Here is a 19513-nt window from a genome sequence, read left to right on the forward strand (position 1 = left end):
CAAGCTCTCGGACTAAATATAAAACATCTTAAACTGTCTTCCAAAGATGAACGGACGTCTTACAAGTGTGAAACGACACGAGGGTGAGTCATTAACGACATTATTTTCATTTTTGGGTGAACTATCCTTTTAATCATCAAACATGGACAGGAGAGACTGATTATAGACGTTAAAAAACGAAATATATAACAAAGCTGCCCAAGGAAAGCCATAAAAGACGGATGCATGTGTCTATGTGTGCGCGCTCCTCAGTTGCAGTGCGAGACAAAACTTAAACAAAGCAAAACTGTTCTGATTTGCTGTGTTTTGTGATTGGCTGCGTCACGCTACACCCCTTTATCGCGTTAAGTATGGACAGACAAACTCTTAATAGCTTGTCAGTAACAACTACGGCTAACGCACATATCGGAATTGGATCGGTCATGTTGTCGGCTCTCGATCCGATGTCCGATCCAGCCAAAAAGCTCGGATCGGGCCTGATACTGATCCAGCATATCTTTGTGTGTGCGCTCCCCAGCTGCAGTGTGAGACAAAACATAAAACTTAAAAAGCAAAACTGTTCTGATTGGCTGTGTTTTGTGATTGAATGCGTCACGTATACCCCTTTATTGCGTTAAGTATGGACAGACAAATTGCCCATCGCTGGAATCATATCGCGTCGCATGTAAAAACATGTGCAATGTATCGGATGACGTCTTATGCAAGTATACAATATTTAAAGTTTTAATATATTGTGAAAATCACTTTAGAGCAAGACTTCACAGCAATAAACACCATCACCAACTATATACATGTACACGGTGCAAAAATACAACAACAAGATATTACCGACCTTAGGACTTTAATCACAGGAGCTCACTAGCATTCATTATTAACCAGACTATTAAAAATGCATTGTTTGACAAATTATTAATGAGGTTGACAACTCAGTGGCAACTGCTGCTATCTGTGATTTTACAGTTAAGTGTGTTTCATGTCCACTCAAACGTGGCGTCTTTATATCCACCCGAAAATAATGTAGAACATTCGCCTGCATCTTGATCTGATGTGTTAGATGTGTCTATGTTTCTTTAATCAGCATTTTTTCTTCATTTATCAAACTAATGACCTTTACCACAGGAACAGAAAGATCTCTACAAGTCTCACACTGTGCTCAGATTTGCTGATCAAAAGTTCATTACTTTCCAAACCAGATTATTTGAGATATGCTCTCAACAGTATTTCCATTACTCTATATTAGTGTTGGGCGATATGGCCTATTTTCAGATCGACCTATCGTCAGCCTGTGAGATCGGCGATACACGATATTATCGGGGGGCGGGGCAGTAGTTTACTCATTTTTTTATTTGTTAATTTTTTACTCATTATAACAAGTCACTTGATGGGTGGACAAAGAAACAAGAGCAACACCGTCATGACCGCAACCTTCTTAAACCTGATGCCATTAATGCGAGCGCGTCATTAAAACCCTATCATGATTACTTAATAACTGTAAAAACATGCATCTGCGCACGCACATACACGTGCGCGCACATAAACAATTCAATGCATTGGTTTAGTGCTGTTGCAGAAGACTACACGTGTCAAGCAGTGGTGCTCTCATGAGGTGCCTTTTTAAACGCATCGGTCCAACGGAACGCTATCATATTTTAAACACAATCATATATTAAACACGAGGGACGTGTTTCTACAACTCCTTGAAATGCATATCATAAACAGGATTAATACCTAGTGATCTGACTTCAGACAGAGCGCAGCTTTCAGCGCGTACGCGAGAGTGAGGCGCTAATATGCAGCGGGTCATATTTTAAACAAAAAGTAAAGTTTGCCTCAGCTCGCATGAAATGCATTAAACTGAACAAAGACATAAGGATTACTACTACTTTAGTTTATGTTTAGACTTCAGACGCGAGAGCGCGTGCACGTGAGACAGAGAGAAGCGCAGCTGCTCATGACGCGGCGCGCTGGATTTTAGTGGTAGAAGGAGACCAAGACGCGCGCATTAATGCAGGTACGTGAAAGAAGGAATTCTCTCTTTACAAGCTCTCCACGTAAAGTGAAGCCAAACCCTCATGTGAGGAAAAGCATGCATTGTGGGTGTTAATATAAAACTATGATGATAATAATAATAAACATTCGCCAACTATCGTCGTGACTATCGCCATGAAAGCCTGCCATTGGCGATATCTCTGAAGATCGTCGATACACGATACTATCGTCTATCGGCACAACCCTACTCTATATACTGTTAATCTGCGTAAATAAAAGTCTGTTCTTAGGAAAGTAAAAAGTTGATTCTAATGAAGAAGAGCTAAGAGCTCTTACGTACACCTACACCTCTATCTTCCGCCTCTTTGAATACCTTGTAGGACCTGACAGGCAAGAGGCAAGGTAAACACAATTACAGGGCAGAGGTTAGGGAGGTAACCAAACATACACACACACACACAGTTAATCTAGTCAATCTGACAAACACGGCTATACATTCCAGCCACAGGAATGTACAGCTTGTGTGAGTGACATCAGAAAGGAGACGGTCAAGTTACAGAAGCTACGCTGAGGCAAAAGGATCTCCCTTTTTGTGTAAACAAGTCTTTTCCATTCTGCTCACCATGCCCCTTTTCCAAAGAAACATTCCAGGACATTCCCTTCGTAGTCTGTCGGCTGTTGCCTAGCAACAAGACCTAAGGGTTAAAGAGAATGGAACGGTTTTCTACACTTAATGTCAATTTAATAGTCTGGCTCAGATTAACTCTTCCCAATAGCACAGTTAACACGCACACATATGTTTTAGTGTTTCAATAGGAGATAATTCCCACAGACTCCGACATGTTCTCCATAGGAGCAAGTGCCAACCTGTTGACTTCCTAGAAAGTTCAACCGCTCACGTATGAAACATGATATAGATCGAAAAGTTGCCTTAGTCAAGGAGGACTACATGTGGGTGTGTGTCTCACTTAGACCATCATAAACTACTCAAAACAGCTGTAATTTTCAGAATGTCAAGGAACAAGACCAAACCTGTGCCTATAGCTCACAAACAACGAAACAGAACTAGATGTATAGATCGACGTTCATGCCAAAACTGTGTACTACAGTGTTGGGGGATCGCTTAATTTGGGTTAAATGTCCAACCTTGTTACCCATCATTGACATTTCTTTTTAGAAAATGACAATTTCAAAATGAATGGTCATGAATAGACTTCCAAAATAAAACAATTACATGCAAGTTCTACTTTGTACCTGACTTACAATTGACTTACCATCGCATTGTTATGAGGTTGCTAATACTAAGTATGCTTTTGCAGATTCTCAGAAGAGAAGAGGTACAAAAGCTGTCATTTGGGCGGTACTCTTTAAAAAAAATACACCTTTGCTTATGTGTAAGTCAAAGGTACATGCTAGTACCAAATATCTGTACCAAAATGGTACTAGTGCATTTTTAAAGGGTACTGTCCCAGCTTTTCCATTTTTTCGCCAATCGGTGTTGGGTGTAACTAGTTACTAAGTAAATAGTTACTGTAATTTAATTCCTTTTCCCTTGAAAAAGTACACTGTAAAAAAATTCCATAGAAATTACAATGTTGTTGCAGCTGGGTTGCCGGTAATTTACCGTAGATTTAAATTTATGTTATTTACTGGCAAGAGTTTGTTCAAAGTTAAATAAATTTTAAATATTAACAAGTCTTTATCTTTACAGAATAAAACTATACAATAACAGCCTCATGCAAAGCATTCTGGGAACCAGAAATCATCATCAACCTTTTTCTGTTTTTTGCTTCAGATTTTGTTTCCCAGAATGTTTTGCTTGATGCTGTTTTTTTTGTTTTACTCTGTAAAGACAAAGACTTGTAAATGTTAAATGTTCATTTAACTTTGAACAAAATGTTGCCAGTAAAAAACATAAATTTAAATCTACGGTAAATTACCGGCAACCCAGCAGCAATTTCTACGGATTTGTTTAACAGTGTAAAGTAAGGGATTACTCTTATTATCCTGTTATTTAATTACAGTTACTTCTGATGTAACTAAATACGGTTTATAGACTGTAAAAATTATGTATACTGTAATACAATTTCGATTTAACATCAAAAATTAAAGTCTAAAGTTAAAATAAATGTTTTTATGTATCCTTCCCACTTTAAATATGTTGGTAAGTTCCTAAAAATTATGGTAACACACTAGTTTAGTGAGAATTAGACCCTAAAGTGGGAACAGAATAATTGATTTACTTTTATATTATTTATTCGAGCCATTTCAAGCCTATCCTTGTATCATTTACTAAATAGGATTTAGAAAGTAATAAGTAATAAGTAATTAAATACTTTTTGGATAGAGTAATTTGTACAGTAATCTAATTAAATGATTAAAGATCTAATTAGTAAATAGTAATGATTTTTTTTTTAAAGGAACAGTATGTAAGAAATGTATATCAATTAATCATAAAATTGCCCTGATCTGTCACTAGACATTAAGAATTAATTTTCATTTCAAATATTTCTGACATCAGTGGCCTGGCAAGGATATTGTCATTTAAAAAGTGGAGTTGCAGCCCTCAACTGATGTTTATGTTGTCATTTTGGGTATTGGCCACTAGTTGTGTGATTGCAGTACCAGTTTTAGCCACAAGGTTTATGATTGCAATACCAGTTTTGGCCACAATCCTACATACTGTTCCTTTAAATAACTTACCTAACACTGCCGCTATTGCAAGCAATTACAATGTACGCAAACTATTGCAAAAAGCGCACAAATATTTAAATGGCAGAAGATCGGCACGTTCATAATAAAATGTCTGAAATCCCATGGCTTCATGCATCTTAATTAAAGTCAAGCTTCTTATTAATTTAATTATAGCCCTCCGGTCATTACAGATGATGTGATAACAGAAAAATTCTTGCAGTTAGTTATAAAGGCATTTACAGGCCTTCGTCCCATTAATTCTCTCCAAGCAACCTTAATGTTACGCGTTTACCGGAATTGAACCCAATCCCATGACCTTGGTGTGGTTAACAACATCCTTTAAAGTTTAAGCTAAAGGAAAACATATCATAACATTTCTAAACATTGCATCCAAGATCCCAGTAATGTGGGTGCTCTGTGCACTTTTACGATTTTGCTAACTAAAAGATGCTCACACTTCCTTCACCTCACAATTAGGGGCGAAAAATATACCGAAATCAATAAAACATCACAATATGCATATCGCAACTGTGTGCAATAAATGAATTACTTTAATATTTAAAAAAGTTAGTCAAAGTTGGTCTATGCTCATAGCAGAAAGGCCTGAGAGACAAAAGTACTATTCGGACATCATTAGTTTTACATAGGGAGGTGGGGTAAATACATTTTTATCATAGCTTCTCAGTGATTTTAGTTCCGTGAAATGCTCCATGTCAGTAATCATTACGGAAAATCTCAGTAAAGATTACAGCGACTTTTACCTTCTGTAAAAAGGTCTGGAGAAATTACCTCAGGTAATACTTATCCTGTGCAAATAGACCAGCTGTAAATATACACATAAATTTCGTCATTGTGATCAAAGCAGTTCCTGCATACCACGACATCAGACAAAGGTCAAAATCACTTTTCAGAGACAGAGAAGTGTTTCTGAAACTGACGTTCTCCCCAAACCAAAATTAAACACAGTGTTTCCTCTCTGGTCAGATTTGTCTGCACATGTGATTTCAGGAAGCAAGGTAATGTGCACGTGACGAAGATGGAAGTGACGCACTGCGTAATCGGGGTATCCCTCCCACTTCTAAATGTTTTACTGAAATGTCTAATCCCGTGTGAATTAACCATTAATATTACAGGCGTCCTGTGGTAAAATTGCATTACGCCATCTACCCCCGTAAAACGAATCCCATCCGAATCGGCCTAAAGAGAGTAGGGGTGCAAGAAAATACCGTGAAATTCTGTTTGCCAATACTGTATCGATTCTAAAAAAGACCAATATTGATATTTTAAAATAAAGATTCATGATAGTCATTTGCACTTTACATCCCGACCACTAGATAGCATTCTTCTTACATCTGAACGTAAACAGTGACAGGAAGTACTAGCAATAGCATAGGGGTGCGCTTACATTTATTTTTGCTAAGGTTTGCATATGGTGGTGTGTTCTCAATAGCCACTTTCACATAGTAATTTCGGTAAAATAACCATGAATTTAAAAGTAAATGCAAAAATGTGCTGTTTACACACGCAGTGACGTTCTGTATTTTTACCAGTAAGAAATCATTCACACATCAGTACCAAAATACCGGTAAATTCGGCAAGAAAGCGGAAGTTACCCCTAAATTGCCACGCAGTGAGCTCAGTGTTGTATTTGTAAACAATGGCGGGTTATGACTTCATATCCACGGTCCGTATTTTGTTGTTTTCACATCTGTGGCAAACGCAGACAGTCCCGAAGTTGCTCATCACAAAACAATATTGCCTTGACGTCAAACAAAACCTGCGTCTTAAACAAACAGTACTAAGGACGTCGGCAATTTGGCAAGTAGATGGTAAGCTGTCTTAAACAACTTTGGTGAAAAAATATGCTTGACCTTTTAAGCAGCATGTGCGTAGAAATATCCGTAAACAGTGTCCCAATATCCCAATATACTGCCTAGGTTTATAGCAGCATAACATATCGCACCGCAAACAAAGTATCGTGATACGCATCATATCACAAGATTCTTGCGATACATAGCGCTAAAAGAGAGCAATGTTTCTTTAAAGGAAAACACCACCGTGGTTCAATATTTTACTATGTTCTTACCTCAACTCAAATCAATACATACTTTTTTCAATGCATGCACTTTTAATCTTTGTACAGCGCGGACAAAATATCAAGAAAATGCATCTTGATTTAAGAATTTTTAGATATTTGTACTGAAAACAAGACAAAAATACTATTAAGTAAGAAGTCAGTCTTTTTTGCAGTGAAGCCACAACAAAAAGAAGAAAACTTTCAAAAAACGTTTTGTCCCCATTTTTTAATTAATCGATAACAACTAATGAGATTTTAATGATATTTTGACCATTTAACTAGGAAATGTCCCTGGTTTTCATAAAAAAAACCTGGTCACCTTAATTTATAAGCCACCAAACACTTCCATGTTTTCCCTATTTAAAGACCGTTATATGAGCAGTTATACTAGTAAGTATGGTGGCACAAAATAAAACGTTTGTTTGGAGCCATAGGACTGAATGGGGCTAGGCTAAATGCTAACACATTCAAGAAGCACTGTACAAAGATTAAAAATGCAAGCATTGAAAAAAGATAGTATGTATTAATTCATCTAAGTTAAGGTAAGAACATAGTAAAATATTGAAAAACGGTGGTGTTTTCCTTTAAAAAACAGCAACAACAACAACAACAAAAGAAACAATGTGAAACATGTATGTTGGTTATATATAATTTTCAGTTTTCAATATTCTGTAATATAATTTAAATAAAATGCACAGGTGAAAAATAAAAATCGATATCCCCTTCAATATCGTGCAACCCTAAAGTTTTTTTTCAGCTATATGAGCTGGGAAAACCCTGTATACTTACAATAAGAAATGGACTCAAGCAATAACTAGGGACACAACCACTGAAAACTGGGCTGGTTTCTTTTCACTAAGTAATTCAGTAAGCAAACACAATGCAATGCGCTATACATCACTCAGAACACCTTAGCAACTGCTTGGCAATGCCCTGGCAACCACCCACAGCAAAGAGTCACTTCTTGGCACTGGGTTCTGCAAAGCCAAGCAGCACTTAAATGTATTTTATTATAGTTATTTATTACTATTTGCTTTATTGCCACAATAAAGAGAAAGAAATAGTGCTTGGGTTTACATCGCAGCTCACAACAGTTTCAGCCTTGATTTACTCTCTGTTTTGCCCATGGATGGTGTATTTAAATAGCAGTAAGCATACTTTTCATTTCTCAAAATGACATTCGTATTTTTCCAACCATACATTTACATAAATAGATCGGAATTGAGTAATTATACAAATGAAGAATGGCATATATTTTAGTCCTTGTTTCTATTTTACAGTAAAACATTTCACGGTTTGACATGCATGCACACAACTTTATGAACAATCGATGAACCTAATACTTGGCATAATGAGAAAGCTTTCCTATTGGGTATCATTGTAACAGGGTTGATAACACAAACAGTATTACGGCATCTTTCCACATGTCTTTGTGTATTGATACGTTCAACTTTAACAGTAGCCTTCACTTCAACCTCTTGTTTGCATTTTTCCCTCTGTGTTTCACCACCGCCCTCTCGTACCTCTGCCTCGGCTTACTGGTATTTGACAGTAAAATGAAAAGGTAAAAATAGCTATTGTGCCTGTATAAAACACATCCCTTTGTTACCTGAACCAGGTCAGGGACTGACAGCTCCGACCTCCTCTTGTTATTCTTGCTCTCTTTTTCACTTTAACCCTCTCTACCACAAACAAACCAAATGAAGCAAGAATCAAAAGGTGGGAAAATCTTTTTTACCAATTTGATTTATTGTCCTCTGTTGTAAATCTATCATCTAATCTATTTAGATAAGCCTTCAAGATCCAAAAAAAACCCCAGTTCAATTTCAAGCTTTGCGACTGTTTTGTTCAGTTGACCTTCCTTGACAAATTTCTTAATAAAATGAGGGACATAAGGGCTCCTCCCTTTTATTAAACAGCCAATAGCCTAAGGTTTGTTGTTACCACGAACCAATATTTGTTGCTCGCTATTTCTAGATGGTATAAGAGGGAGGGGCTTCTTGCTAAAGATGTGGATTTAATTAAGTTAACATTTAGGAGTATGCCAGCATAAAGAAAACGCTGAAGCAAACAGACATGTCCAGGAGATGTGGTCATTATGTTACAGGACACAAAAGAACAAATATTAACAAAATTAAGGTCCACATTTACACAATTTTATCAATCTATTTATCTTGTAAGCTTACGTTTGGGTGTGTGTGTGTTTGCTCAAAGAGTAAATGATTAACATTTAATGCTAACATGGCAGCATTAACAAAGTAAAAATTTCTTCTACATCCTTGCTTAAAAATGTAAGAAATCAATGAATGAGGATCAGCACTGGAAAGCTTTCACATTAATTAGATTGATGAATTATCTGACAGATATTGGGCCCAATAGGAAGCAGATGGTGGCCAGGTTGTTGCACTCATTATGCGCAATATTAAAAAAAGCACAAAGAGATTATAGAAGATATATGCTTTTATAAGTGTAATAAAATATTTTAATCAAACCCAGACATTTATAATAGTGGGAGACTATGTGGAGGCAATACATACAGATAAACCAAGCGAGGCTGCTTGTATATAACTCATAGTGAAAACTTCAATTTGATGACTGTGGTACAATAAAGCAGATTGAAAGATTTGTTAACCCAAATGCGAAAAAGTGCATACTGTTTTTAACTCGTGGGAAAACACCATCCAGGTGGTCTGTATGACTTGCATTTTGTTGCTTTGTGGTGGAACAGACCGAAATATAATTTGCTGTTGCTGAGGTCCTCTCCATAGCTCTCCTTGGCACCTTAATAAAAGTTCATGAAAAGTTAATGTTGTTTGATTTATGAATGACGATTCGTTCGGGACCCAATGGTTCCTCACTCTTGGCTGTCTAAATGTAACATACGAGTCATCTGGTCCACTTTCATTATATTTTATGGCCATTTTGGAGCTTGATGGTTCGCATTCACTTTTATTATAGGGCCCTATGATTTCTGAGATGTGGATAACGGGGACAAAATCACGGAATACAAGCATAAAAAAGGAATTTTCTGTAAAAGAACTGCACAGAAACACTTTCCTTTTATGTAATGGTGGAAAGAAAGGTACTGTATATGCCCACTTCTCGTCATGCATTGCATTGCAAACAATGACAAGCGTTGCCTCACAAGCAGGTTTCGTCAAAGCCCGGAACACAGCAGACAAAAAAAGTACAGTATACTTTCTTCCCACGTCCGCACAAATTCACTAAAGATGATGAAAGGTTCACCACTGCAGTGAATATGTTTGATTGTGCGACTGTGCGTTTCCACCCTAGGACGCAACGCAACGCTCTTGACATCTAGTGTTTCACGAGTTCGCCCTTACATCTAATCTGATTGCAAAAGTAAGCATATTTTGGTGTGTTGTTCTGGGGGAGGGCTCTGGATCCGGAGTAAAGCTCGAACGCTGGATCCGGGGTATGGCATGAACCAGGAGAACTCCCATCACTGAAGTGGGATAAAAACAGATTAGAGTGGGGAGTTGGAGGGATGTCGGAAAACGAACTCAGGACTAGGTAGGATGTATGTATATGTAGTGTATAGGCTGATTACCTTATGAGTCGCACCTGTGCCGAATTAGTTAATTATCTGATCGTGCTCCTCCCGAACCTTGTTAATAAAACATCATGTATAGCTCGTATATGCTCCTCAGACATGAGGGCTCACGAAGCATGCACACAGGAGTGCCTTTCAACACACGCGTGATCACTGCACTAGGGCTGCATTACAACTAATCGCAACTAATCGTTTGCAGAATAAAAGTTTTTGTTTACATAATATAAATATGTACACATATTTTTTCCTTAAACTTATACATGCTTGTCTGTGTATTTATACATACATAATTATTATACACAGTACACACACACATATATGATGTAAACAAAACGTTTATTCTGCAAACGATTAGTTGCGATTAGTTGTTATGCAGCCCTACACTGAACTATGTTTTCTTTCTTGTTTAGGTAACATTACAGCTGGATGTTTATCAGTACAAACAGATCAGTCTGTATTGGGTCTTAAAGTGACCATAGCCTGCTGGTTTCTGTTTTAGAAATGTTTATTACAAACCAAAAATGGAAATCACTCACTACTCTTAACTGAACAACTTTTGCAGCTGACAGAGGGGACTGTGCAGTGTTTCATTTGTATTTATTGCTAATGTTAAATCATAGACTGTTGACGGACAATTTCATACAATTTAATACAGATGCATGAAAAGTAAAACAAGATATGTATGCAGCATTGTTGTAGTGACAGCTAAAATACATTGGCCTATATGTAATTTTAAATTAATATTTTAGCAAATTGGTTTTAAATCGTATTTGTTTAATGTGTTTAGTTAATAAGATATGCTTGTTGGTTAAAATTAATTTAACCATTGAAACAAAAACGGAAAACATGGAATTTGAGAATAAATAAAACGGAATTTGGGGAAAAAATCAAACGGATTTCATAGGCCCCTACATTATATAAAAAAGTGCCAACAAACTGTGCACTTTTGAGTTGTACATAGAGAAAATAAGTATAATCTTTTCATCTTTACCTCGCTCTGTACTTTGTTAATGTCGGTAGTATATGTAAACGAACAATATTGACTCTTTCTCCACCTTAGCTGGACCGAGAAATCTATGTTTATTATTTGCAAAGGTCTGCTGACTTTTGACAGCTCCGGGGTGTGCGGACTACTGCTAAAAAAATTCACAGAAATTTCTCGGTTCAGGTAACACAGAGGAAGAGTAAACATTATTAGTTTACATATACTACCGATACTGAAAGAATACAAAGTACTTAGTCATATGGGCATGGAGTAATGTAACAGTAAGTAAATAATGACCGAAATGTTATTTTATGGTACAATTATTACTTTAGGTGTCTATTTTAACATGACATTTTCTACTTGTGATACTTAAGCTGTCCTTAATAAGTTGTAAATAGTAAAAAAAAGGATGGTGAATGGAAACCAGGCATCACCAAGACTGCTTGATAAAATCCTACAGCAATTGCATGCTTTGTGAGGATGTGGTGTAGATTTTTAGCTGCATGTTTTAGAGAACTCACAGACGTTTGTATCGTGCTAATGATCAGAACTGTGATGTAATCATTGCGGATGATGATTTGCTTTTAACTGCCCATTACTGTTCTGAGTGGGTGGGAGATAATGCATTCACACAATGTTAGAAAACCACTTGTATAATGACAGTTCAGGCTCTGACAGTTTTATGCTTGTGAATTTGTGTTTGGGTCATTTCACAACTGCTATGGCAGATACTGTAACTCACTTTCAAATGCAAAAAGTCAAATTTGACTGTTTTCACAATTCAATCATAACTTAAACTGAGTACTACAAGACTTGTCACTACAAGAGGTGCTTCACAGTCCCGTAGGGTGCAGTGCCACAGGCAAAGAACTTTAAATCACAAATTGTTTATGGTGATAATCAATAAAATGCGTAGAAAGATGCATTAACTCCTACAGCATAGTAGGCGCTATAATGTATTACTGATGAATTTCAGATAAGATTCCAGAACTTATACACTACACTTATGCACTGTTGTTTTTACAGTATTGTGACAAGGCACAGCTGCATCAGATGTCAGCAGCAACTGTTAACACTTACTGTAAGTGTATATTGCACTGTAGTTTTTTATATAAACTATATACCATAACACCCGCTGGTTCTGCTTATCTCATGTTAATCTTGAGTAAAAATAAAGTAGTACTGCATCCTTCATATCTCAGAAAAGACTAGTTTTATCAGATAAAAAAAAACAGATCAGCTCGATTGATAGTTTCCGGAACGACAAAACATTACCCCACTATCTCTGGATAACTTACGATTCACTACACATTCGTGTCGTTAACATTATATGCACTTATTTACCAATTCCCAACAAAACACAGACATTTGATGCAGTTTTACTTACCGCCTGCAAGTCATGACCCGATGGGGACCGCCCCATTTCAACAAAATCCAGCATTAAACAAAAACACATGCATAACTCTGCTGCTACCCCGGTTGAACAAATCATATCCATTGTTTCCATAATGCTGGGTTCATTGGGAAGTTGAACAAGGTTATAATTCACTCACAAACAACAACAACAAAGGTGACGTCGATTTCCTGTTAGCTCTTGGTTGGTGTGCGTGCGCTGTTCTGGTTTAAGTGTCCATATAAGGACTTCCACTGTACCGGAGGGCTCTATTATGCAACCGATTCAGAAGTTGAAAAAACTTTCCAAAATTGTAGGAAAAAGGAGGAGTGCATTTGGCTAAGAAATACTCTGTCACACATCCAACTGCTTTTTCAAACCTTTGCCAATATGTCAGAATGCATGAAATACAGTTTAACCTGCCCTTTAAATATGGCTCAGCAAACAGCAGACAAGCAGCTGTCTGCAGCAACCATCAACACCAACTGTTATTGTTTCCTGTTTTGCACTGTAGTTTTAACATGCACTGTAGTTGTTAATATGACTAGGCGCAGCTAGCAGACGAGCAACTGTTAGCACCTACTGTCATTGTTCACTGTACTGCACTGTAGTTTTTAATATATACTGTAGTTTTAAATATGTCTGTGTGCAACTACAACAGACGAGCAACGGTAACCCCACAGTCATTATTCACTTTATTGGACTGTAGTTTTTAAAATAAACTGTAGTTTTCAATATGGCTAGGCTCACCAAACGCCGATCAGCAACTGTCAGAAGCAACCGTTAACACCAACTGTTATTTTTTCTTGTAATGCACTGTAATTTTTATTTTGCACTGTAGTTATTCATGTCTATGTGTCACTACATCAGATGAGCAACTGTCAGCAGCAACCGTTTTCACCAACTGTTATTTTTTCTTGTATTGCACTGTAATTTTTATTTTGTTCTGTAGTTATTTATTTCTATGTGTCGCTACACCAGACAAGCAACTGTCAGCAGCAACTATTAACAACAACTGTTATTGTTTCTTGTATTGCACTGTAATTTTTACCTTGCACTGTAGTTATTAATGTCTATGTGTACATACATTAGACAAGCAACTGTCAGCAGCAACCTTTTACACCAACTGTCATTTTTTCTTGTACTGCACTGTAGTTTTTATTTTGTTCTGTAGTTATTTATTTCTATGTGTCGCTACACCAGACAAGCAACTGTCAGCAGCAACTATTAACAACAACTGTTATTGTTTCTTGTATTGCACTGTAATTTTTACCTTGCACTGTAGTTATTAATGTCTATGTGTACATACATTAGACAAGCAACTGTCAGCAGCAACCTTTTACACCAACTGTCATTTTTTCTAGTATTGCACTGTAGTTTTTATTTTGTTCTGTAGTTATTCATGTCTATGTGTCACTACATCAGATGAGCAACTGTCAGCAGCAACCGTTTTCACCAACTGTTATTCTTTCTTGTATTGCACTGTAATTTTTATTTTGCTCTGTAGTTATTTATTTCTATGTGTCGCTACACCAGACAAGCAACTGTCAGCAGCAACCTTTTACACCAACTGTCATTTTTTCTAGTACTGCACTGTAGTTTTTATTTTGTTCTGTAGTTATTTATTTCTATGTGTCGCTACACCAGACAAGCAACTGTCAGCAGTAACCGTTTTCACCAACTGTTATTGTTTCTTGTATCGCACTGTAATTTTTTATCTTGGACTGTAGTTAATAATGTATATGTGTCACTACATCAGACAAGCAACTGTTAGCAGCAACCGTTTACACCAAATGTAATTTTTTCCTTGTATTGCACTGTATTTTTATTTTGCACTGTAGTTGTTAGTGCATATGTGTTGCTAGATCAGACAAGCAACTGTCAGCGGCAACCGTTTACACCAAATGTTATTTTTTCTTGTATTGCACTGTAATTTTTATTTTGCACTGTAGTTGTTAATTCAAATGTGTTGCTACATCAGACGAGCAACTGTCAGCGGCAACCGTTTACACCAAATGTTATTTTTTTTCTTGCATTGCACTGTATTTTTTATTTTGCACTGTAGTTATTAATGTATATGTGTTGGTACATCAGACAAGCAAATGTCACACCAACCGTTATTGTTTCCTGAATTGCACTGTAGTTTTTAATATGACCAGTCGCAGCTACAGCAGATGAGTAACTGTTAACACCTACTGTTACTGTACTGTACTGTACTTTTTAACATATCGGTGTGTGGCAACAGCACACAAGCGACTGTCAGAAGCAATTTCTTCAACCCAACGCATTAAAACCAAAGTCTTCCTTCTTTTTCTCCCTCAGACACCATCAATTGTGAAAGACTGTTCATAGCCCAAAAAGCAGAAAAAGACACGGTTGACAGAAAACAACCGGTTTTCCTCAGTGAAAATGAGACATACAGCATTTGCTTGATTTTTTTAGTATAGAAACGCAGAGGAACGCAGTCTTACCTTGACACTGAAAGCCTTGCTTGCCGAAACCCCTGCAAAAGAGAAAAAAACGTGTGAGAGATTGCGGCGACAGAAAAACACCAGCGCAGAAAGCAAATCTGGACGCATTCCTCAGCGCGCACTACTTGCGCAGGCGCGCGCCATATATTCCGCAAAATCGCCAAATCTTTTCCTGACGTGATGATGGCTTGATTATAGCCCCGTTTTTTCATGATAGACATCTGTCCTTTACCCTCCCTAAAGGACAGGAAGAGCATGTTTACGCGCAATAGTTTTATCCGAATGCCAAAAATGTGGGTGTTACGTGCAAATGTACAGAAAAACATCTGATAGAGACACAAACCGCAGCGCTGCGTTGCAGCTGCTCGCGCGAGCCTTTTTCTTTTTCCGTCGGCACCTTTGTTTTGCGTTGACACCACTGCGGATGTTCGAGTGCGTTCAGACGCGTCGGTGCGTTTGTGACAGAGGGGCTTTTCCTGTCACGAGCATCAAGTGAGCAACCTGTGCCTCACATAACAACGTGAACGCGCAAACGCCCGCGGACTCACCAGATGAAGTCGGTGCAGTGGCTGCAGAAGGTCGGCTGCTTGAAGAAGCGCGCGATGAACTTGTGATTCTTCACCTCGTGCACGTTCTTCTGCCTCAGCGCGCCCTGTCGCTCGAAACCTCGAACGCCTCCCGCGCCATCGAAACCCTCGTTCACTGGGTCGGCCATGGTAAGGACGGAAGTGTTAGAAATCCGTGCGTCGATGGGGTGAAAAAGTGCCCGTTTCGACCTCGAGCCTGCGCCGTTGTGCAGGGTCTAGCTCGGTTTGCGCTTCGCTTCCCGGTTGGTCGGCACGCGCGAGCACACGCCTGCCTCTCCCCAGCTGACTGTTCTACTGCCTGAGCGCGCGAGCAGCGGAGCTTCCAGAGACACTGTGGCCACGCCCCCTGTCATACGGTCGATTTGCATAACTGTATGCGTTTATGTGTTGTGTGGTTAAGAGAAATATTCTGTTTTAATGTATTTTGCTGGTAAAACATGTAGTAACAAATCGTGCTTAAAAAATGCGTTGTGAATAAATAGCCTACAAAGGATTGAGTGACAGAAGCTTGTAACGCGAGACATTTTTCCGTAATAATGTTTACTTAATTAAACATAGGCTATAAAACATAATAGACTATGTGTCTGTGTCTACCTGACAGTCCAAATTTATCAGAACAAGTTTTTCTTTGAGCAGCATTTAGCAGTATAAGTAGAAAATGTGTATTTTGTTTTCTGTTAGGGTGTGCTAGGGCCATTTCAAGTCAGTGAATAAAGTTTCTACAGACTTTAAAACAGTAAGAAATAATAAAAAAAAACCTTAACCTGAATGTTTCTTTGAAAAACAATTTTTTTTTCTTCTGGCATTTCTGTGAAGAAACTAGACCACAAAAGTTTACCAGGCATAAGGGTCAATGTTTTGAAAATGAGATCTGAAAGCTGAATAAATAAGCTTTCCAGGTTTGTTAGGACTATAATGGCGCAAGATACAACTAGTATTTGAATAACTGGAATCTGCAATGTAAAAATTTAAATATTGAGAAAATCGCATTTAAAGTTGTCCAAATGAAGTCCTAAGCAACTGCATTAAGTCACAAAAATACAGTGGTGGCTTTCTGAGGGGCGCAAATTCTAAATATGTGCACATATAGGTTCACATGACACGGCAAACATATTTTGACATGACGAGCCACACACATGACGCGATGTTGTGATGAGCTTTGCACCGTGTGCCCTTAAAAAAGAAGTCACCGCACTGAAAATAAAGTTTTGACATATTTACAGTAGCAAATGTACAAAATATCTTCATGGAACATGATTTTTACTTAATTTTGTCATAAAAGAAAAATATTTTGACCCATACAATGTATTTTTACTTTTGCTACACATATACTCATGTTACTTGAGGTTTTGTGCTCTAGGGTTACATTTTTGCACAATCATCATATTTCATGTTGTTGTTTTTTAGAGACCTGCAGTTTCAAATACCAGTTTTGGCATCCATCATCACCTAACATTGTCACAAAAATTATAACTAGACATTTTATTTTCAACTCAAAACCTGTTTTCCATCCATCCTTTCTCCTAGCTCACATGTCCTCTGCAGTGTTGTAATGGGCTGGAGCGTATTTCAGCACAAAGGTATACAATTTGTTTTTGTGCTATTTTGTATATATCTTGTCAACTGTCACCTCAGGAGGGCGGTGAGAATGTACGATAATAATTTTACCCCTATAGCTTATTTTTAACTGCTTACTCACCTAAAGGATTATTAGGAACACCTGTTCAATTTCTTATTAATGCAATTATCTAATCAACCAATCACATGACAGTTGCTTCAATGCATTTAGGGGTGTGGTCCTGGTCAAGACAATCTCCTGAACTCCAAACTGAATGTCAGAATGGGAAAGAAAGGTGATTTAAGCAATTTTGAGCGTGGCATGGTTGTTGGTGCCAGACGGGCCGGTCTCAGTATTTCACAATCTGCTCAGTTACTGGGATTTTCACGCACAACCATTTCTAAGGTTTACAAAGAATGGTGTGAAAAGGGAAAAACATCCAGTATGCGGCAGTCTTGTGTGTGAAAATGCCTTGTTGATGCTAGAGGTCAGAGGAGAATGGGCCGACTGATTCAAGCTGATAGAAGAGCAACTTTGACTGAAATAACCACTCGTTACAACCGAGGTATGCAGCAAAGCATTTGTGAAGCCACAACACACACAACCTTGAGGCGGATGGGCTACAACAGCAGAAAACCCCACCGGGTACCAGTCATCTCCACTACAAATAGGAAAAAGAGCCTACAATTTGCACAAGCTCACCAAAATCATATAATTGAAGACTGAAAAAATGTTGCCTGGTCTGATAAGTCTCGATTTCTGTTGAGACATTCAGATGTTAAAGTCAGAATTTGGTGTAAACAGAATGAGAACATGTAACCATCATGCCTTGTTACAACTGTGCAGGCTGGTGGTGGTGGTGTAATGGTGTGGGGGATGTTTTCTTGGCACACTTTAGGACCCTTAGTGCCAATTGGGCATCGTTTAAATGCCACGGCCTACCTGAGCATTGTTTCTATCCATGTCCATCCCTTTATGACCACCATTTACCCATCCTCTGATTGCTACTTCCAGCAGGATAATGCACTGTGTCACAAAGCTCGAATCATTTCAAACTGGTTTCTTGAACATGACAATGAGTTCACAATACTAAATAAAATGGCCCCCACAGTCACCAGATCTCAACCCAATGGAGCATCTTTGGGATGTGGTGGAACGGGAGCTTCATGCCCTGGGTGTGCATCCCACAAATCTTCATCAACTGCAAGATGCTATCCTATCAATATTTCTAAAGAATACTTTCAGCAGCTTGTTGAATCAATGCCAAGTAGAATTAAGGCAGTTCTGAAGGCGAAAGGGGGTAAAACACAGTATAAGTATGGTGTTCCTAATAATCCTTTAGGTGAGTATGTAACGTCACATTATACAGAACTATTATAAGTTTTTTTTTCATGTTGCCCATGCATGATACTGTATTTGTTTTGGCTTCATTGAACACCTTGTTTTAGATTTCAGTATTAAGCGATGAGTTTGTTTTGCAACTTTTGCAGTAATTGCTTTAAAACCAGTAATATCTGTTTGAACCTATTCAAATAGCCTTAAGCTGTGTGTGCAATTATATGCAAATCAATAAAACTGTGTCACCTCCTTTCATTTCTATGGAAGACATTTCCGTAGAAGATCAACTGAGTATACAAACTTTTTTTTTTTTTTGGCTTTTTAACTTACCATGACAAAGAACCTTTTTATCAGATTTATTGAAATAGATTCTTTTCAGTTTGCCTTACAGCAACTATAATCACAGCATTGTGTTATATGAAATTATTCCAATCCAAGACGTGATGCCTCCGAAATCACAATTCGCATGGTGAACTCAAGGCACAAGCCACTTAACCCCTTAGCAGGGACAAGGGGAATGTCCTTGTCGTTTCAGGAATCATTGCCTTCAAGGTTTTTGTGCAATTGCTTCTTCTAAATAGACTCTGTCAGATCAATACTACAACAGTTATATTAGCAAGCAGTGTTCTGCATTTGGTGGCAACCTATGAATGAACAGTGCTTTGTAACATGCAAATTTAATAGTATGACTGCTGAAACATGTTTGACCCCAACAAATGATTGTTCCCGTGTGGGAAGTTTATGAGCAAAATTCATTCACTTACTTGGCAGATGCTTTTATTTGAAGCGTGACAAATGAGGGTTGTTCCAACATAATCCAAAAGAGACTTTTATGTTTTCATCACAC

The 19513-nt window shown here is 37.8% G+C and overlaps 1 protein-coding gene across 1 annotated transcript in view; it reads right to left on the minus strand.

Annotated features, from left to right (window-relative positions):
• Nucleotides 1-16111, minus strand: part of prkcba (protein kinase C, beta a) — a 46201-nt gene extending 30090 nt beyond the window's left edge. The window contains exons 1-2 of the mRNA XM_065254262.2: nt 15732-16111; nt 15184-15215 (exon numbers count right to left, since the gene is read on the minus strand). Of these exons, the coding sequence (XP_065110334.1) occupies nt 15184-15215; nt 15732-15898 (199 nt within the window). The 5' untranslated portion in view covers nt 15899-16111. The remainder of the gene's footprint in view (nt 1-15183; nt 15216-15731) is intronic.
• Nucleotides 16112-19513: the final 3402 nt, after the last annotated feature.

The sequence above is a fragment of the Paramisgurnus dabryanus genome, chromosome 4, assembly GCF_030506205.2.
Source record: "Paramisgurnus dabryanus chromosome 4, PD_genome_1.1, whole genome shotgun sequence".
In the NCBI taxonomy this organism is placed as follows: domain Eukaryota; kingdom Metazoa; phylum Chordata; class Actinopteri; order Cypriniformes; family Cobitidae; genus Paramisgurnus; species Paramisgurnus dabryanus.